General features: G+C 36.9%; 2 protein-coding genes across 2 annotated transcripts; both read left to right on the top strand.

Annotated features, from left to right (window-relative positions):
- The first annotated feature begins 6,436 nt into the window (after positions 1 to 6,436).
- On the top strand, positions 6,437 to 7,213 carry LOC111917800 (uncharacterized). The gene has a single exon (XM_023913438.1). It carries the CDS (start codon positions 6,437 to 6,439, stop codon positions 7,211 to 7,213), a length of 777 nt encoding a protein of 258 aa, XP_023769206.1.
- A 2,370-nt stretch (positions 7,214 to 9,583) lies between these two features.
- On the top strand, positions 9,584 to 10,717 carry LOC111917801 (uncharacterized mitochondrial protein AtMg00810-like). The gene has a single exon (XM_023913439.1). It carries the CDS (start codon positions 9,584 to 9,586, stop codon positions 10,715 to 10,717), a length of 1,134 nt encoding a protein of 377 aa, XP_023769207.1.
- Positions 10,718 to 19,460: the final 8,743 nt, after the last annotated feature.

Below are 19,460 nucleotides of genomic sequence, written 5' to 3'. Positions count from 1 at the left end.
GTTTTTGGGAACAAATTCCGCAACTCTTTCAAATCAAAAGGATTTACTCTGAAATTATTTTAAAAGCATAAATGAAAATCGGTCTTTTCTGGCTGAGATTTTGGGGATGACACATTTTTGTGCCATTCCAATTGAGTTAATTATGCATGTGAGTTCTATGAGTTCTCATTTGAACGCATAAAAGGCAGGCACCTTGATCAATGGAAAGTACATTGATAGGAAAGGGTGAGCTGCTTAACTACTTGGAAGACATGGTGGGCAACTGTGTTACCATAAGGCAAGAAGTCAAGATTAAGAAAGTTCGGTCCATATGAGTTTGAATTTGTCGTAAACTTTGGTTTTGTCAAATTCACATGGATAGGAACACATACAACATTAAAATCTAAGTGTCATAAGATTCCTCCTTCATGAAAATGACTATGAGGAAATGCTTTCACTAAGAGAGATTTTAAAAAGATAGTGACTGTGAAAATTGGATTCTCAAATTCGATTATGGTTACGGTATCCCTTTCCATAATTTGAATTGTGAGGTTGGCAATTAGTCTGAATTGATTAGACACACATATGAGTTATCTAAGGGAAAGGTGTGTAAGCTTAGATAAAGGATTATCAAAGCATTAGGTATTAGAAACATGAACTTAAGAAATTCAATAAGTATTGTTTGTCTGGAAGTTAAGCTGGTTTCTGAATACATGTCAAAGCCAGTGGGAGCATAAGTGTTATGTTTATAATAATCATCATGATAGTGGGAGCATAAATGTTATGATTGTATGATTATTATGGAAAGTATTGCAAGTTAGCAATATTAATTATAGAAAACTAGAGTTATACTTTGCAAAGTTGTAAGGGTTAAAAAGTTGTTTTGCTATAATTAAGGGAGAGAATATTATGATTCATTTCAAATTTAAAGGTTTAGGTTGTGAAATGTTAATAAATTTAGTCAAGGAAACATAGTGTGTTCTCAAATTTCGATTATGATTACGACATTCCTCTTCATAGTTCGAATTTTGAGAACGTAGCACATAAAATATTATGGCAGAAGATTGATAAAGTATCAAATCTTTATGTAAGACATTATGCATCGTGTCCCATACGCTTCGTGTATAGGATCGATTGCAAATGCTATAATATTTGACCATTCTAAAATTTTCCAAATGTCTAGCGCATTTAGAGGGAAAAAGGACAAGAATCGGTTTTGACTAAGATAATTAAACAACTATCAAAGGACAATCCAAAGTTCGCCGAGGATTGGTCGCTTGTGAGTAGTTGGAAGCATGATATTGGATGGACCATATCGACATTATTATGAATAGAAAAGATTCTATTAAGAATGAGTTGTCATATGGAAAAATATGGAAACGTGTCCATATTGGGAATTGAATATTGAAAATCCATGTCTAGATTAGAAACTTTTATGCAAAAGGATGTTCAAAGGAATGTACTTTGAGTGAGAGACATCACATCTAAGGAATTGTCTTGTAACAATCTCCGATAGAGGACTTTGTAATTTCATTGGCAATAGTCATCGTGACTTTAGTGTAGTGACATTACAAAAGGATCATTGCATAAAATGTTAGAATCTAGCATATTCCATAAGTGGCAAGAATTTGATATTCTTTCACTTGTGAAAAGGATTGGGAGTTGTGAAATGAGTATGACTGGAAATGTGTTCATTTGATCTATTTCACAAAGTAAGAACCATAGGTAAACATTGTGTGCATGCTAAGAGCATGAGACAAGTGTAATAATTCTAGTAAGAAGTTGATTACCCGAAACAACAAATAATGAGTAATCGATATGGTGATAAATAAAAGGTGTTTTATTTATACTCAAAGGTTTGAGGCCATATGGGATTAGTATTATTCTTGTGTTTCACTTTGCATGTTTTGACTTCCTGAATAATTTAATTGGTTTAGAACAGTCAAATTATTCGAACGGGCCACAGTCGTTCATATGTTGGAAGTAGGTATGAATAAAGATTGTCGTGAATTGGTGTGTGGATTGTCTAAAGAGTATTAGACATAAGCAAATGTTTTCTGCAACGTTCATGAGTGCTTATGAATATGATTTGAGCATTGGATTAAACCCACGCTCACTTGGACCACTCCATGAATTGTATCACGAGTGATTGGTGAGACGATAACATCTTATATTCTTGAATCCAAGATGTGTGAGTTGTATCTTGCAAATCGGTTGCACATTGATAATATGTAAACGCACCAGTAACTTGGTATCATAAAACATATTGTTGTGTGTGATTCGGTGAGTGAGTGCAAGCGAGAATTGAATCAAAGTTTATCCGTCCCTTTTATCCAAAGTAGGATAAAAGTGATATCTTTGGGCCCCTCGATGATTTAGTGATGACAAACGTAAATGCTCGACCGGGCTAGGGCTAATTTGATTTGTTCAATTAGTCAGTCGTCATAAATCAGAAGTCGAGAAATAGTACAGAGAGAATGATTAGAAATCATGTCTCATACGATATCTAGAATGGAGGAATATATGATCCCTTATCTAAAGGACACGCGTATCTGATAGGATCAGAGTTGACAGCGGCTTTGGAAAGCTACGATTGCACATCAGGATCTGAAGTCATACGCATAATAGTTATTAGACTTATCCAAGTGGGAGACTGTTGGATTAGTGTCTAAGTCCATAACTATTTTGGTATGTACTTGACCCGATGGTGCATGGTCCTTTTGGGTTGCCTTCACCAACGCAAATCCCATTAGTTTTGAGATCCATTTCTGGTAGTCATTACCCACCACCTGCTGTTCTAACAGGTACTTGAGACTGAGTTGATCAGTCCGTACAATGAACTTCCGGCCTAACAAGTATGCCCTCCATTTTAGTATGGCTTTAATAATTGCCATGAGTTCCTTCTTGTAAATGTATTTGAGCCTCGCCCTTGCCCCCAATATGTAACTCTAGTATGCTATGGGTCGACTGTCTTGGGTTAGAACTGCTCCCAATCCATGCCCCGAAGCATCAGTTTCAACCACAAAGCTTTTTTGGAAATCCGACATAGCGAGAATCGGCACTGTGGTCATAGATTTCTTCAACTGCTGGAAGGATTCTTTTGCTACTTCATTCCACCCAAACTGATCTTTCTTTAATTGACCAGGCAATGGTGAGGCGATTCTAGCATAACCCTGGACAAACTTTCTGTATTACCCGGTCAGGCCTAGGAATCCCCTAAGTTCCTTGATGTTCCTGGGAGTGGGCCAGGCGGCCATGGCCTGAACCTTCGAACTCTCAACTGCCACTCCTTCTGAAATCTCACGACCCAAGTATGATAATCACCTTTGCCCAAATTCACATTTTTTATTCAAAAAGAGTTGATGCTTTTCCTGTAGATCCAGAACTGTGATCAAGTGTTTTTCATGAGCTTCGATACTAGATCTATTTATTAAAATGTCGTCAAAAAGGACTAGGATGAACCTTCGTTAAAAAATGGCCGGAAAATCTCATTCATGAGAGATTGGAAGGTTGCAGGGGCATTAATAAGCCCAAAGGGCATTACCCTAAATTCATAGTGGCCGTCATGTGTTCGGAATTCAGTTTTCTATATATCTTCCGTCTTCATCCTGATTTGGTGATACCCCGATTGAAGGTCTAACTTACTAAAAATGATTGACCTGTGCAATTCATCAAGGAGCTCATCAATAACGGGAATGGGGAACTTGTCGGGAACAGTAGCCCGGTTGAGAGCCCGATAATCAACACAAAAATGCCAAGACCCACCTTTTTTGACAAGGATAACAAGGCTCAAATAAGGGCTTCTACTAGGTTTATTCACACCTGCCATAAGCATTCCTTGAATTATTTTCTCAATTTCTTCCTTTTCAAAGTGAGGGTACCTGTATGGTCTCACACTCACGGGATCGGTGCCTTCCTTCAACACGATTTGATGCTCAATGTGCCTTTTTTGTGGCAGTCTGGTGGGTTCAACAAAGATTCCTTGGAATTGGGACAAAATGGGCTCCAAGAATTTTGGAACCATCCGAGCTGGTTCATCTTCCCTCTCAATACTGTTGAGCTCAATCAGCACTCCAGTCTTCTCTTTCCTTATCGTTCTATCCATGTCTTTGAGGGATACTAAATACTTTCCTAGTGAGGGGTCCCCTTTTAGGCTCACTTGTTGATCCCCTACGGTGAATACCATAGTTTGGTCCTTCCAATTGGTCTGTGTAGTTCCCAATGTCTCCAGCCACTTCATTCCCAGTATCACATCTAACAAAAAGCTGTAACTTCTCTATCATTGGCTAAGGACACATGCACTACCCCCACAATCAAAATAGTGCTAAGGTCACTAACAAAAGCAAAGAAACAACCAATAAGATTATTTTCTTAGAATCATCTTCCCAAACCTCAGTTTAATGGACTGGACTCGTAATTCATAGGTCCTCTTGGGCCTTGGTCCTCTTACCCTTCCTAGAGTAAACTAGGAGTGGTTGATGCTTATCACAATCCACTGATTACAATTATACAAAGCATGGAAATGATATACAGGTGTACAAGTAGCTATAACTATGAGTCTATAACCCTGTTTGTGTATTTCTAGAAATACCCCTTTGTTCCTAAAACTTGTGCTTATTGATTCTCCTCAGGAAATGATGTGCTTATTTATTTAAATAGAAATTAAATATTCTCCTACTTTTTGTTCCTACAAATCTTCCTACACAATTAAATGATAGCATGTGTCACATTTAATGCTCATTTAATAATATTTTAGTATACTAAAATGACACATGTCATTATTTAATTGGGCAGGAGGATTTGTAGGAACAAAAGTAGGAGGATATTTAGTTTCTCTTATTTAAAAGATGTTAAATATTGCATGGAAAATGCCTTCAGCACTTGTTTAGTAGCCCTGGTAGTTCTTTACAAATTATATTTATTATTTAGTCAAATTTTTTATTTATCTAAAAATTGTACTTTCTTTTAGCAAATTGAGACATTAGGGGAAGAGAAATGCCACATGGTGTGGTCTTTGGGGGGATGAAATGTTAGAAACAAGTGGTGAATATAAAGAGGGTATTTCAAGAAAAACTTCAATTTTTGAGAACACATCATATGCCAAGTGCGATTGTGTCGGTCAATTTTTTATGTAAGGTTCATGACTATGATAGATTTTTTTTTCTTTTTACATTTGTTGGCAAGCAACTTAAGGCATTAAAATAGTGTATATCTATCTAGATTATAGGTCAAATCTTGGATTCATTGAGAGTATGTAGTCCGCTTTCTAAAAACTCTGGATGAAATTAGTTTAATAGGAGAAGATTGTCAAATAAGACATTAGTAGTTGATACATACGATTCACACATGGGGTTAAATTTGGGGATTATGTTTTAAAGGACCCTCATGAAAGTTAGGATTTGATATTAGTTGATACATACGTTTCACACATATGGGATTAATTTGGCCTAAATCAATGTACATTTTTTGTTGCTCCATGGTTTGTTTTTTTTATCAAGTATAGATTTCATGTTCATATATACACTCTTAGGCCTCGCTTGTTTTCTACAAAAGCACTTTTTTGAGCACTTTTCCCTTCTGGCGGGTAGACGTTTCTCAAGTGCACGTCTTCTTCCACAAACATGGAAAAAGACAAAAGACATTTAACCACTTCCAAAACAAACAACACCTTAATGTAAACCCTCTGGTGTCTACATTTCATCACAATAGTTACTGATTTTGTATTTGTGGTAGTTAGTGGTAGAACAAGTGTACAATGTTGTTCTTCCAAAGAAATCAAAGACAGGAAATTGGTACCTTACAATTTACATCATAATTTTGTGTTCTAATACTTTCATCACTGAAATTGTATATATCTGAAACCTTCCAAGATTCCAAGTAGATGGATTTATTAGTGGAGAGTATGTTGAGTAGTATATTATTTTTTAAGGTGGATTGGATACAAACCAAATACTTTATAATTTATTTATCTGCATTTTTTTTAAAGATACAAATGGATGACTTATCCAAGGCATGTATGTCACTTGTATACTAATTTATCCTTGTTGGTTTTGTAACTTTCCAAAGAAAATCAAGTTCATGACAAAACAACTCTTTCTTTTTGGCTTACTTACTATATGTTCAATTTTTCATTGGTGTAGGTCAACTATTAGACTAGGAAAAACTTTATGATGTATATTATATATTTTTTGTAATTCTCATGGTACTAAACTATAACATTTGTAAGTATATATACATATTCTAGTCAATGAGGAAAAGGGAGACGTGTTGAATATTTTACATTTTATTATGGTATCAGAGCGATACCTCTGATCTCCCCAATAACCCTAGCAGCCGAAAACTCCAAGTCACGGCTCAACCTACAGTGTCGATTCCATCTTTATCTTTTTTTTTCTTCCTCGGCTCTTCTGATTCTATCTTCATTATCTCTTCATTGATCTTCTTCTCTTTCACTCGAATGGCTAATCTACATCCTGCTCTTACAGTTACCAACATCAGTAATTTCATTCCTATTGTGTTGGACCATGATGACGGGCAATACACATCATGGGTGGAACTCTTCAAGATCCACTGTCACGCCCATGACGTAATCAATCACATCATTCCCGCTGAAGGATCTTCATCTAAATCACCCGGTGATAAAGATAAAGAAAAGATTAATGACAAAGTTCCATGGAAACTATTAGATTATTTAGTTCTACAATGGATTTACAGTACAATCTCTAAGGATTTACTAATCACCATTCTCAAGCCAGACTATACTACTGAACACGCATGGAAAACCTTGCAGAACATATTCATTGATAGCAAGCCTTCAAGAGCCTTATACTTGGAAAACCGGTTCTTTAATGTCCGGTTAGAATATTTTCCCAATGTTTTTGCCTACTGTCAAGAGTTAAAAACTCTCTCTAACCAACTCTCAAACGTTGATGCACCTGTTTCCAAGGATCGGTTGGTGCTACAATTGATTGCAGGTCTTGGTGAAAAATATGAAAACATAGCAACACACTTGCAACAAACCTTTCCCCTACCTGATTTTTATACAGCAAGGTCCAAACTCATTTTGGAAGAAACCCGAAAAGCTCACATTGCAACCACATCTTCCACAGCACTACTTGTTGCCACAAAAAAAGCTTCAGTAGCAGCTCAACAACCCATCTCACATAGCACAAGTAGTCACGATCGATCCACTTATGATCAGCAACAACACCACACGGGAGGCCATGGACAATAGGCTCGCGGTGGAGGAAACTCAGGTAGAGGAGGGCGTGGACGTGGCTGGGGATGTGGTCGCGGACGTGGGAACAATTTTGGTTAGGGTAATTACTTTTATACACAAACTCCTTGGAATGGTTGGAACTCTAATGGTTGGCATCCTACTTGGCACCAACAACAACAGAGGAAAGCCCCTCCTGCACCATATCCAACCACACCAGGTAACAGACACCCTAACCAAAACACATTTGCAGGTGTTCTTGGCAGCCCACCTTTTGGTTATGCAGACTCATATACACCAACAAACATCGAGCATGCTATGTACACAATCACTCTCAATCCTGATCAGAATTGGTATTTGGACTCCGGGGCTACAAATCATATGTCAAACAATAAAGGTAACATTTCCCGTTATTTCAATAATAGTATTTAAAACAACATAGTCGTTGGCAATGGTTTTCAAATCCCAATTCATGGCACCGGTCATACAACCTTACCACCACCCTTTCCACTGTTACAACTCAAAAATGTTCTTCACGCACCTAAACTAATCAAAAACCTTTTGTCTGTTCGTCGTTTAACCACTGATAATAATATATCCCTTGAATTTAACCCTTTTGGCATTCTTGTGAAGGAATTTCAGACGCAGATTCCTATCCTCCGATGTAATAGCACATGAGATCTCTATCCTCTATCTTCGTCGTCTACTCAAGTCACTCCTTCCAAATTTGTTGCCCTGTGTCAAGACCTATGGCATCTCCGCTTGGGGCATCCTAGTTCATCATTATTGCGTGTTTTGAATAAGAACAACTTTATTTCTGTTGGCAAATTTTCTGATAAACATTTATGTCAATCCTGTGTGTTTGGGAAACATATTAAATTGCCTTTCTATAGTTCTTTGACTTGCACCTCCATGCCATTTGACATATTGCATAGTGATTTATGGACCTCCCCGGTTGCAAGCACAGGAGGTCAGCGATATTACCTCTTTTTCCTTGATGATTACCAACTATCTTTGGACATTCCCATTAATTAATAAATCACATGTGTATTCCACATTTCTAAACTTCTACAAATTTATCAAGACACAATTTGAGTGTGATATTAAATCGTTTCAATGTGATAACGGAACCGAGTACAATAACAAATCCTTTCATGATTTTTGTACTAAAAATGGAATGGTTTTCCGTTTTTCATGCCCCCACACTTCACCACAAAATGGTAAAGCCAAACGTAAAATTCGATCAATTAATAATATAATTCGGACTTTACTTACACATGCCTCTCTTCCCCCCACCTTTTGGCATCATGCACTCCAGATGGCCACATATCTTCTAAATATTCTACCTACTAAAACCAAAAACCATTCCACCCCTACATACTTTCTATACCGCAAACATCCCACATACCATCACTTAAGAACCTTTGGATTCCTTTGCTATCCTCTATTACCTTCCACTTACACTCACAAACTCCAAAATCGATCCACCCTGTGTGTTTTCCTTGGTTACCCCTCTGATCATAAGGGATACAAATGCTACGAGCTATCCACACGCAAAATTATCATCTCAAGACATGTCGTCTTTGATGAACATGTTTTTCCCTTTGCTACTCGCCACTCCACCCCTCCATCTTATGAATTTCTCCACTCGTCTTCCGATGAGCTACATCCCACCATATGGAAATCAGTTTCTATGAACCAAAACACTACCCCACCACCTCCACCTACAAACCAACACACTACTACACATCCTTCATCTCCTACCCCACCCCACCCCCATCACCTTCCTCCCCTCCTCCTCCTCGCTATGATGCCACTCCCTGCTATGTTTATAGTCGGCGTCCAAAACTCACCGCACCCCCACACTTCGACATCTGTCACTACCTCTCCCACACCGAACCCCACACCAGTACCCCCTACTCAACCAACCCGCACTATGACAACTCATAGCATGATTGGGAACACAAAACCAAAACAACCCCTCAACCTACACACCTCTACTACCTTTGAACTATTACCCCATAACCTCACCGAGGCCCTTAACAAACCCGTTTGGAACCGTGCCATGACTAATGAGTTTAATGCTCTTATTGACAATAATTCTTAGGGATTAGTACCTCGTGAGCGGCATATGAATGTTATATGTTGCATGCGGATTTACAAAGACAAGACCAAGTCAGATGGTTCACTTGAGTGCTACAAAGCGCGACTGGTCTGTGGCGGGAGAACACAACAGGTTGGGGTCGATTGCGATGAGACATTCAGCCCGATTGTCAAACCGGAAACTATACGCTCAGTTCTTAGTATTGCATTATTTCACGGATGGGAGATTAATCAATTAGATGTCAAGAATGCTATTTACATGGACATCTGGCAGAGACGGTTTATATGCATCAGCCTGCCGGTTTCCGTCATCCATCTGATCATCATCATGTCTATAGACTTAGGAAATCATTGTATGGTCTAAGACAGGCACCACGGGCATGGTACCAAAGGTTCACAGATTATGTCACCACTTTGGGATTTCACCATAGTTCATGCAACCATTCACTATTTGTTTATAGAAATGGTCACGACATCGCTTACCTTTTACTCTATGTAGATGATATCATTCTTACCACGTCATCACCGATATTAAAGCAACATCTCGTGTCTTGCCTATCACACGAGTTTTCCATGAAGGATTTAGGGCCTTTGCATTATTTTCTTGGTATTGTTGTCACCAGAAATCCAGGAGGCCTATTCCTATCTCAACAGACATATGCCACAGACATCCTCCGTCGTGCTAATATGAAAGATTGTAATTCAGTTGCTACGCCTGTTGACTCTGAAGGAAAACTAAGTCAATCTCCAGGAGACCTTATAGATGATCCAACCACTTACCGGAGCTTGGCAGGTGCCCTACAATACCTGACTTTCACCCAACCCGATATCTCATACGCGGTACAGCAGGTGTGCATGCATATGCATGCTCCTCGTCTAGCACACATGAATGCTCTTAAATGCATTCTCAGGTATATTAAGGGGACTCTATCTATGGATCTTCACATGCATCACAGTAACCCATCTATTCTTATAGCATACACAGATGCTGATTGGGCTGGTTGTCCAGACACTCATCACTCTACTTCAGGATATTGTGTTTTTCTTGGTGATAACCTTCTCTCATGGTCCTCTAAACGGAAAACCACAATCTCACAATCGAGTGCAGATGCAGAATATAGGGGTGTTGCAAATGCAGTGGCTAAAATATGTTGGCTACGTAATTTATTACTCGAATTGGGTCATCATCCAATGCGTACTTCTCTAGTATATTGTGATAATGCTAGTGCGATTTACATGTTGGGCAACCCATACAACATCAACACACTAAACATATTGATATTGATATTCACTTCGTTAGAGAAAAGGTACAATGCGGCCAAATCAGGGTTTTACATGTCCCGTCACGATACCAACTTGCCGATATATTCACCAAAGGTTTACCACGAGTATTTTTTCAAGATTTTCGATCCAGTATAAGTGTCCACAATCCTCCCCCTTAGACTGAGGGGGTATATTAGACTAGGAAAAACTTTATGATGTATATTATATATTTTGTAATTCTCGTGGTACTAAACTGTAACATTTGTAAGTATATATACATATTCTACTCAATGAGGAAAAGGGAGACACGTTGAATATTTTACATTCTATTATCAACAACTTGGAATTGTTGGATGACATGGCGGAAATGAGTTCCACATACTATGTTACACGATTATATAACAGAGCATATGATGGGTGGTGTATAAATGATAAATTTATGTATTTTTCAATCATTGATGCTCAGTTATGTGTGTGTGTGTGTGGTTGGTTATTGCAGTGTTATGAATGCAGTGGGGGGTTTTAATTCTTTAATCCTCTTGGTGTTCAAAAAAGGTTAAGGTGTTGTTTGGTTGTGGAAAATTGTTTCATTTTTTAGAAAATAGAATTGAGTTTTAGTTTTCAATTTTCAATGAAAATTTTAGAAAACGCGTTTGGTTGAAACGGAATTTTCATTCTCCATTTTAGAAATTTAGAAAACTGTAAAACTCACTTTTCTAATTTACATATATAATTTGACAAACTAAAAGTTTTCATTTTTTTTGGACATCTTTTGAAAACTGGATCAACCAAACGTGTTTTAAAAAATTTCATTTTCATTTCAAAATTTTCGACAACCAAACACACCTTAAGCATCTCTTTGTCAACACCAATTTTTCCCTCAGAATTAACAATTTCCTTTGATTTCAAGAGGTCATCAAGCCTTCTTTCAGCGAAGTCTCCCTTCTGTTTGAAATGTTTGGTTCCCTGTTTTCCTGCTTTTTTGTCTGCCACATGTCCTCCCCCTCTTCTATTTTGAAAATTTTGTTCTATTTTTTAATTCAATTTTAGATTAGTTAGGGTTTCACTGCTTCCCTGATTACATATGGCCATCTGGTAAAACCTAATTGCATCTCCAAACTGATATTTGTTATACTTTCCTTGATAATTATCTTTCTGTTACAAAAATATCTTACTAATAATATCTTATTTTATCCCTTGTTATAGTAGCAGTTGACAAATTAGTTGTTTCTAATGCTTTAATGCTTTTGTGCTTCACTTATTAGAGGGCAGTGGTTGTTTAATTGAACCCTAAACAAATGAAAAATCTATCTGCATGTGGGATCAGAACATAGTCAACCCCAACAGCAAGGCTGCCAAGTACTTTGACTTTATAATGTATAGTTTGTTTTCTTTTACTGCCTTATGATTTGAAATTTGTTTATATTTGTTGTTCTTTTATTACAACCTTTTCTTGATTTTGGAATGGAAGAAGCAATCAAGGTTGGTTTTTTTCATGAAAGATAAGCATTTCAAATTGGCTTTATAGTTGTATGGAGTAGTATTATGAATCTTGGGTTGTTTGGCACTGTTGTCTACACACCATTAGGATATCATGTAAACAGGGCAATTTTTTTTACTTGTCCATGTCATCTTCATCTCTTTCTATTCCATTTTCAAGGAGCATGATGAAATGTCAACAAAATTTCTCTCTTTCCTTGGAAACTATTGTCATATATGTTGAAGAGGCATAACTAAACCCTAAATCCTCAAAAAATAAACCCTAAATCTTTAAAAATAGTATCTTTTTGAAAATATGATACTCATTTCATTGTTTGATAATATTATGTTTGGTCTCTTGTTCTCAACTTTAGCAGCCTATATGTTAAATTTATTATAATGACCATTTTTCCAATGTATTCTTCATCTCTTCCATTTGCATGTTTAAGGAGCATAATAACTATCTCCTAATAATCCCAGAAAAGATTCTCTAAAAAGAATATTTTTTGAAATTTCGGTACACATTTCATGGTTCCATAACGTTTTTGTTCCATGGGTCTGCTTTGGTGCCTTAGACCCACTAAACCTAGTGAGGAAACTCACCTTGAATGCTTAGTCTCATTGAAATAAATCCCTAGTTGTTGGCCTGACGACTCCCCGAGCTGACAATACAAAATAACACCGAATAAACACTTGGGTTCCATTCCAAAATAAATGATCCAATCTTAGAGTAAAATGACCATTTTACCCCTGACCTAATATGATCCAAAACCAAGGCACAAAACCACTTTTTTCCTTCAAGGCCCATTTATGGCCCAATTTTCCAAATTAGGCCCAAACCCCCAATATGGGCCTTATCCCTAGGCTCAATAAACTCACTCAGTCCAAAGGCTCGATTTCAGATGTCCCATTAAGGCCCAAAACAATAATGTTCAAGGAAATAGCCTACCTGAGGCCCAAAAGACGCAAAGCCCAAATCATTGAGTGTACCGGGGTGTACTCAACTGCACGCTAGGCATACAAGCTGCATGGCTTATACGCTGTGCGTACGAGCTTGTACGCCCATCGTACTCACCCATTAAGCTCTTTCTCCATTAAGCTCTAAATTACTTAAGTCCAAGAGTCCCAATCACAGATCAGAGTCATATGCAACATATTAAACCATAAAGTCATTAAGTTGGTAGCTTTGCATGCCCCAAGTGAACCCAAACCTGAAATGCAACACTCTACTTCTATTAAATTAACTCCAACTCATGCATGGATGGTTCTAAGCTTCAAAGATGGCAAATTTATGTCTCTAGGACCAAAAGAACACCAATAGTAGCAACTCTAAGCTTCATAAATGATAATAATCCACAAGATCTCATCTATGGGACGAAAAGGGTCTAAAAACTCAAACAAAGGAGATCTAAGCATTAACAAAGCAAGTTCTAAGCTTTATACCTCAAATGAGGGCCAAATGATGATGATAACCCGAATCTTCAAGCTCAAGTTTCAACAACTCTTCTTCACCAACTTATTCTTCTTCCTTCCAAGGCTCCAAACTACCAAAAATACACTCCACAAGGTCAAGAACACACCAATATGCTATAGGGTTCGGTATTAGGGTTTCTGGACAATAGATGATGATAAGGAGGCTAACAATTGAGACTTAATGACATTATATAGGGATTGAACCCTAGAAATTAGGGTTTTGAGTTTGACCACGTATGTTGCACGTATCACCTTTTACGTTGTGCGTACGTGCATGCCTCCGTGTTCCTTGAGTTCCATTACACCCTGCATACACTAGGCTTACGCCCAGCGTACGACCTCGACTAAGCCCACTCATAAAGGCCCAATACACTAATCCCAGAACAACTTACATGATTTATAAAATGAATAAATAATTAAATAAATAGTACCTTATGTAACAACCCGAAACTTTGCTTCCTCGTCGTAACCGTTCCGTCAAAACTCGTCTTAAGCGAATTGTTCCGATTTCGTCCTGAACTAGGTCAATTAAGTCTAAACCTTTATTTTGACTTGGTAAGTATCCAAACATGTTGGAGACATGCGAAAACGTCCCGAACTAGTAATTTGAAAAATTATAGTTTCGACCATATCGGGTAACGACAACTTAATCGGGTGCGACCCAAAGCATCGGTTAACGTTGGTATCGGGTAAAATTCCACCGTGTATCCAATTCAAACCATATTTAAAGTGGATTAAGCCTCATTTGAAGCTTTTTCACTCTCTCTCTAACCTCTCTCCTCAAATCCATATTGTTAAGCCAAAATCAACCATTTCAAGCCTTAAAACACCAAGGTAAGCATCCTAGCTCCTAGTATAACATCCTTAGCTTTCAATTTCGTGTTTAAATCATGTGTTAGGACCATAAACATGTGTTTACGGCCCTGGATCAGCCTTAGGCCGTGAACACATGTAATTGGGGTTTTTGAGCCTTAAAACCCTTCCAAATCACCATAGGAGCTTAGATAAGGCTTAAGGAATTACTGGAATGGACTTGGAACACCTTGAATGTCAATTTTAAGGAGTAAACATGAGTTTACTGCCCAAGAATATGCTTGGGCCGTAAACTCATATAAATGGGTGGTAAACTCCTCTTTTGGGTGTTAAAATGCAACTTACACACCCCTTAGGCTTTGGAATAAATTATGGAACCAACCAAAAATCATTTAGGGGCCTTAAACTCATCATAAACACTCTAATTGAGAGTTTACGGCCAGAGCATATGCTCCAGGGCCATAAACTCCTAGATGGATGCCATTTGAAGCCTTAAACTCACCCTAAGCCTTGTAAAAATTAGTTGAATCACTTGTGATTAATCCTTGGCCTTCAAAATAATTAAGTTGGATGTGGGTGAGAGTTAACGGCCGTAAACTCTTAGTTTATTTCCCTAAACTCTTCTATTAATTCATATAATGATTTTGTCCCTTTCAAATGTTCAAAAACCAAACCTAGCAACACCTCTTAATTGATTTAAGGCCATTTATCTCATAAAAACACCCACCATGAGTTTACGGCCGTAAACTCATGGGGATGTGGTTTTTAGGCCGTGAACACTCCCTAGAGTTTACCCTTGAAGAGTAAACTCTATATCCTAGCCATTCATGTCCTGAAACGCCACCCGGGTCACTTCAAACGCCCATTTTGGAGTATTTTCGCGTCTTAGAATGTTCAAGTGTATCTAATTAGTTATCTAAATCTAATTAGATATATATTGTGTATTATTTAATATTACATAGGAACCACACTCTTATTCAAGCCTCGGTTCGACGTTTAGCATCCCATTCGACACTTTCCGCATCTGGTGAGTTCATATCCCTACCCTTTTTCAATGGTTTTTCAATGTTTTCAGGGGGGGGGGGGAATACAAGCAAGAGTACAAGAATATCTTGTACTTAAACTTATGATTTTAGTTAAATGATTTCATACTTGTACATTTTTAAGGATTGAAAACCCTTTTAACAAACTGTTTTAACTTGCAGAGTCATTTGTTTAAAAACCGATTTTGAATTCTTATTATATACTGTCATATTGTATACTTCACATTTGATTGTTCATACTTATATTGATAGAAAACATAAAACATTGTAAAGTCTGTAATAAAATACCATAGGTACGAGTATAAAAGTCAGACACCATAAAGAACACATAAAACTTCGGTATGTCATTAATAATACACCTAGGCTCGAGTGTAAAGGACAACAGTCATTTGATAATATAGAACATTGTAATGTCTTTAATAATGCACCTCGGCTCGAGTGTAAATGGATAGTCGTCATTAGAAAACATAGAACATTTGTAATGTCCTTAATAATAACACCTAGGCCCGAGTGTAAAGGACAGACACGTTAGAACTTAGTTAGTCGTAGATACTTCTTCCCTAGGCGAGAAGTGATGATTAATCTTAAAGATTGGAGACACGTCCTTTGTAACACGTCCCGTGGCACGAGAGTGGAGGATTACCCTTGTAACCAGAATCTCCGAACGTAGGAGAGCGTGACTTGAGTGTATAGATCTATACGGGACTGACAATCCCGCACCTGGCTGCTACCTACAGCCGAACCGAAAGGTTCAAGGGTGACGAAAGTCATAAAAAGGATACTGGCCACGACTCGATTCATATCTAGTCTGAGTATGGTTAAGGACTCGCAATCTAGATTATTAACGTTTTAGACTCATTTTCTAGCTTTATGTACGTAGTAAAGCTAATGTACGTTCAAGGATGACAGGCACACACATACACACATTCAGGAAAACATAGGATTTTCCTGGGGAGAACACTAAACATAACCAAAATCGGTAATGATGCACACACACATTCAGGAAAACATGGGGTTTTCCTATGGATAACAATGAACATAATCAGAATCGGTAACAGTTAGCATACACAGAATTGGTAATAGTACACACACACACACATTCAGGAAAACATGGGGTTTTCCTATGAATAATAATGAACATAATTGGAATCAGTATCAGTTAGTTCATACTTACACATATAGGAAAGTATAGGATTTTCCTGAGTAACAATAGTTTGTAACCAGATAAGTGTAATAAGTTAAATAACTAAACTTTACAAATTATAAGAACAATCATGTTTTCATTGTACATCTTTTACATTACAATTTGGATTTGGTATCTAACACTTAAGAAAATATGGGATTTTCTTGGTTAACCACTTTTTCAGGAAACTAAAGGAACTCGTTCTTTTCATAAAATAAATTGTTTATGAACTCACCAGCTTTCTGCTGATTTTCAAACCGTTTGTATTCTCAGGTCCACTTTAGACAGGTACCCGACGATCTCTTTTGGTGAAGACGGAGTGCGTAGAAGAATCGTCTTTCTTTTGTTTAAACTATATATTTATGAAAATTGTTCTACTTTACTTTTCAACTGATGTAATGAAATCTATGTAATGTAATATTTTGTGTTTTACTTCGCTTACTATGTACATTGGTTATGATTCACATGAAGTCACCTCCGCCCCGAGACGTTTCCGCCTTCGGTTTCGGGGTGTGACACCTTAGAACTATCGGGTGTTGCAATTTTGTGGGTTTTGAAGGATTCATGCTTGATTGTCATTTATCTTATGTTTATGATTCTAGTTCATATTTCTTATGCTTGTTTAATACTTTGATCATGAGGTTGGTACTTGAATGAGCAATTGTTGGTTTATTTCTTTGGTTAATCATTGAATTTACTTAGAACAAGGCTTTATGATGATAGAAGTCATCTCTAGCTTATGGATCATAACTCCTTTATAGATGTGTAAGCATTGACATCCTCTAGGAATTGGGGATTCCTTCATTCTTAAGACTATTCAACTTTCTTGGGTTTAATTGCTTCAATTGAATCCTTGATTTTTATTAAGAAGGTGTGTTGTGGGCTTCCCTAACCTCCATACTACCTATGAGGAATCTTGGCATATCGTGCTTCATGATTGCTATAACGAATTCCTTTTATTAGAGAGGTTTTAAACAAATTTTCCAAAGAAATAACAGCTAAACTTATAATATTTTGCAATACTTTATATATAATATGCTACTTTCGTAGTCAAACCCTATCATTTCGTAGTCAAAACGTATATTTTTTAAAAAAAATAAAATAAATTGCGCAAAATCACAGATTAAACATCTGAGGAAATTGTAGACGAACCAAGTTCATCTGCGATTTTAGTATTGTATTTATACCGAAAAAAATCAAAAAAACTAAAAAAACCATTTACGAACGTACAACTGCCGATGCACGCCCGTGCTTTAAACACTTATACGTTTGTAGTTCAATTTGTAAAATCGCAGATGGATTTAATCCATCTACGATTTTGTAGGTTATTTTTGTAATTTGGGGTTTTTTTGGCTATTTTCTGCAAAATAATTAAGGAAAATGACTAAATTTGTAATTTTCTCATGATTTAATATGTTGTTTTTATAAGGTCTAATTACAAAAACAACATTATCCAAATCTCATATAAATGGGGCAGGAAGGTAGGATGAAAACAGTACTTAATTTTACGATTTAGGGTACTAACCATGGCTCCCTTGTTTAACCTGTTAATACCTGTATGTATGTATGTATGTATGTATGTATGTATGTATGTATGTATGTATGTATATATATATATATATATATATATATATATATATATATATTATGTACAATTATTCAATTTAGAAGAACGTGATTATAGAAACGTGAAAGAAATCGACACAAAAGTAAAAATCTAAAGTATTTGAGGATACCTATAATTCCTAATTTGGAGGAAAACTTATCCTCCGATAAGTGGAACAAAAAGAAAACTAAAAAGCTTTAAACTTATGTAACTTTGCTAACTACTCAGACTGAGAACCGAGAACCTGAGACGTTGATTAAGTGATTATTCATAGAATTAGAGGTGATCGACCGAATGAATGATCGAGTGCTCATGTATCTTCAACAATTGATGTGTTGTCGTTTCTGCCTTTTGGTGTGTGGTAGACTGATCAATTAGTATGAATGGGTCTGGACTATCGCTTAAGCTTTTGCCTGATTCATGAATATAGTATAAAAAAAAGTGGGCCCCTAAAAAATTGGGCCAGATGCCCACTCCCCCACCCCCTATTTTCAAAACTGTCCTTAATCAGTGCATTTGATTTTCTATAGGCTACAAAAAATATCATACTTTTCAAAATGAGTTATTTATACCATGTTTTTGTAAAGATTTTAATGAATCACCTTATGTTTTTTCCTGAGATTCCTGAATATAGTATAAAAAAGTGGGCCCCAAAAATAATTGGGCCAGATGCCCACTTCCACCCCCCCCCCCCCCCCCTCAAAACCGGCCTTGAGCATCACGTTTGATTTTCTATAGGCTACACAAAAATATCATACTTTGCAAAACGAGTTATTTATAAAGTAAATTACACGAGTGATCCCTATGGTTTGGGGTAATTTCTATGCTTGGTCACTAACTTATTTCTTTAACTCGAAAGGTCCTTAATGTTTGTATTTGTTACGTGATTGGTTTTTGTCTTACCTAAAATAGTATTGATGGATGATTGGTTCTCTACTTTATCTAACTGTTAGTAGACCGTATATTATGTTTGTTACTTGTCTATGTGCTAGGTACCAAGCTTATCTGAATATATCACATTTGACAGCAGTAAAACAAATCTTCCGATATCTGAAGGGCAGAAAGGGTTTAGGACTTTGGTACCTAGCAAAACACGACATCAATCTGCAAGCTTTCACATATGTATATCATGTACAATGTAGATTTGACAAAAAAACACTTTAGGAGGATGTCAATTCCTCGGTGGAATATTGGTGAGTTTGTCATCCAAGAAGCAAAATTGTGTTTCACTCTCAATCGCATAAGCAAAATATGTCATTATTGTCGGTTGTTCCCAAGTCTTATGATGAAAACCCATATTTT

The sequence above is a fragment of the Lactuca sativa genome, chromosome 4 (assembly GCF_002870075.4).
Source record: "Lactuca sativa cultivar Salinas chromosome 4, Lsat_Salinas_v11, whole genome shotgun sequence".
In the NCBI taxonomy this organism is placed as follows: domain Eukaryota; kingdom Viridiplantae; phylum Streptophyta; class Magnoliopsida; order Asterales; family Asteraceae; genus Lactuca; species Lactuca sativa.
Note: the sequence above shows the minus strand (reverse complement) of the source record. Positions and strands in the feature narration are given on the sequence as shown.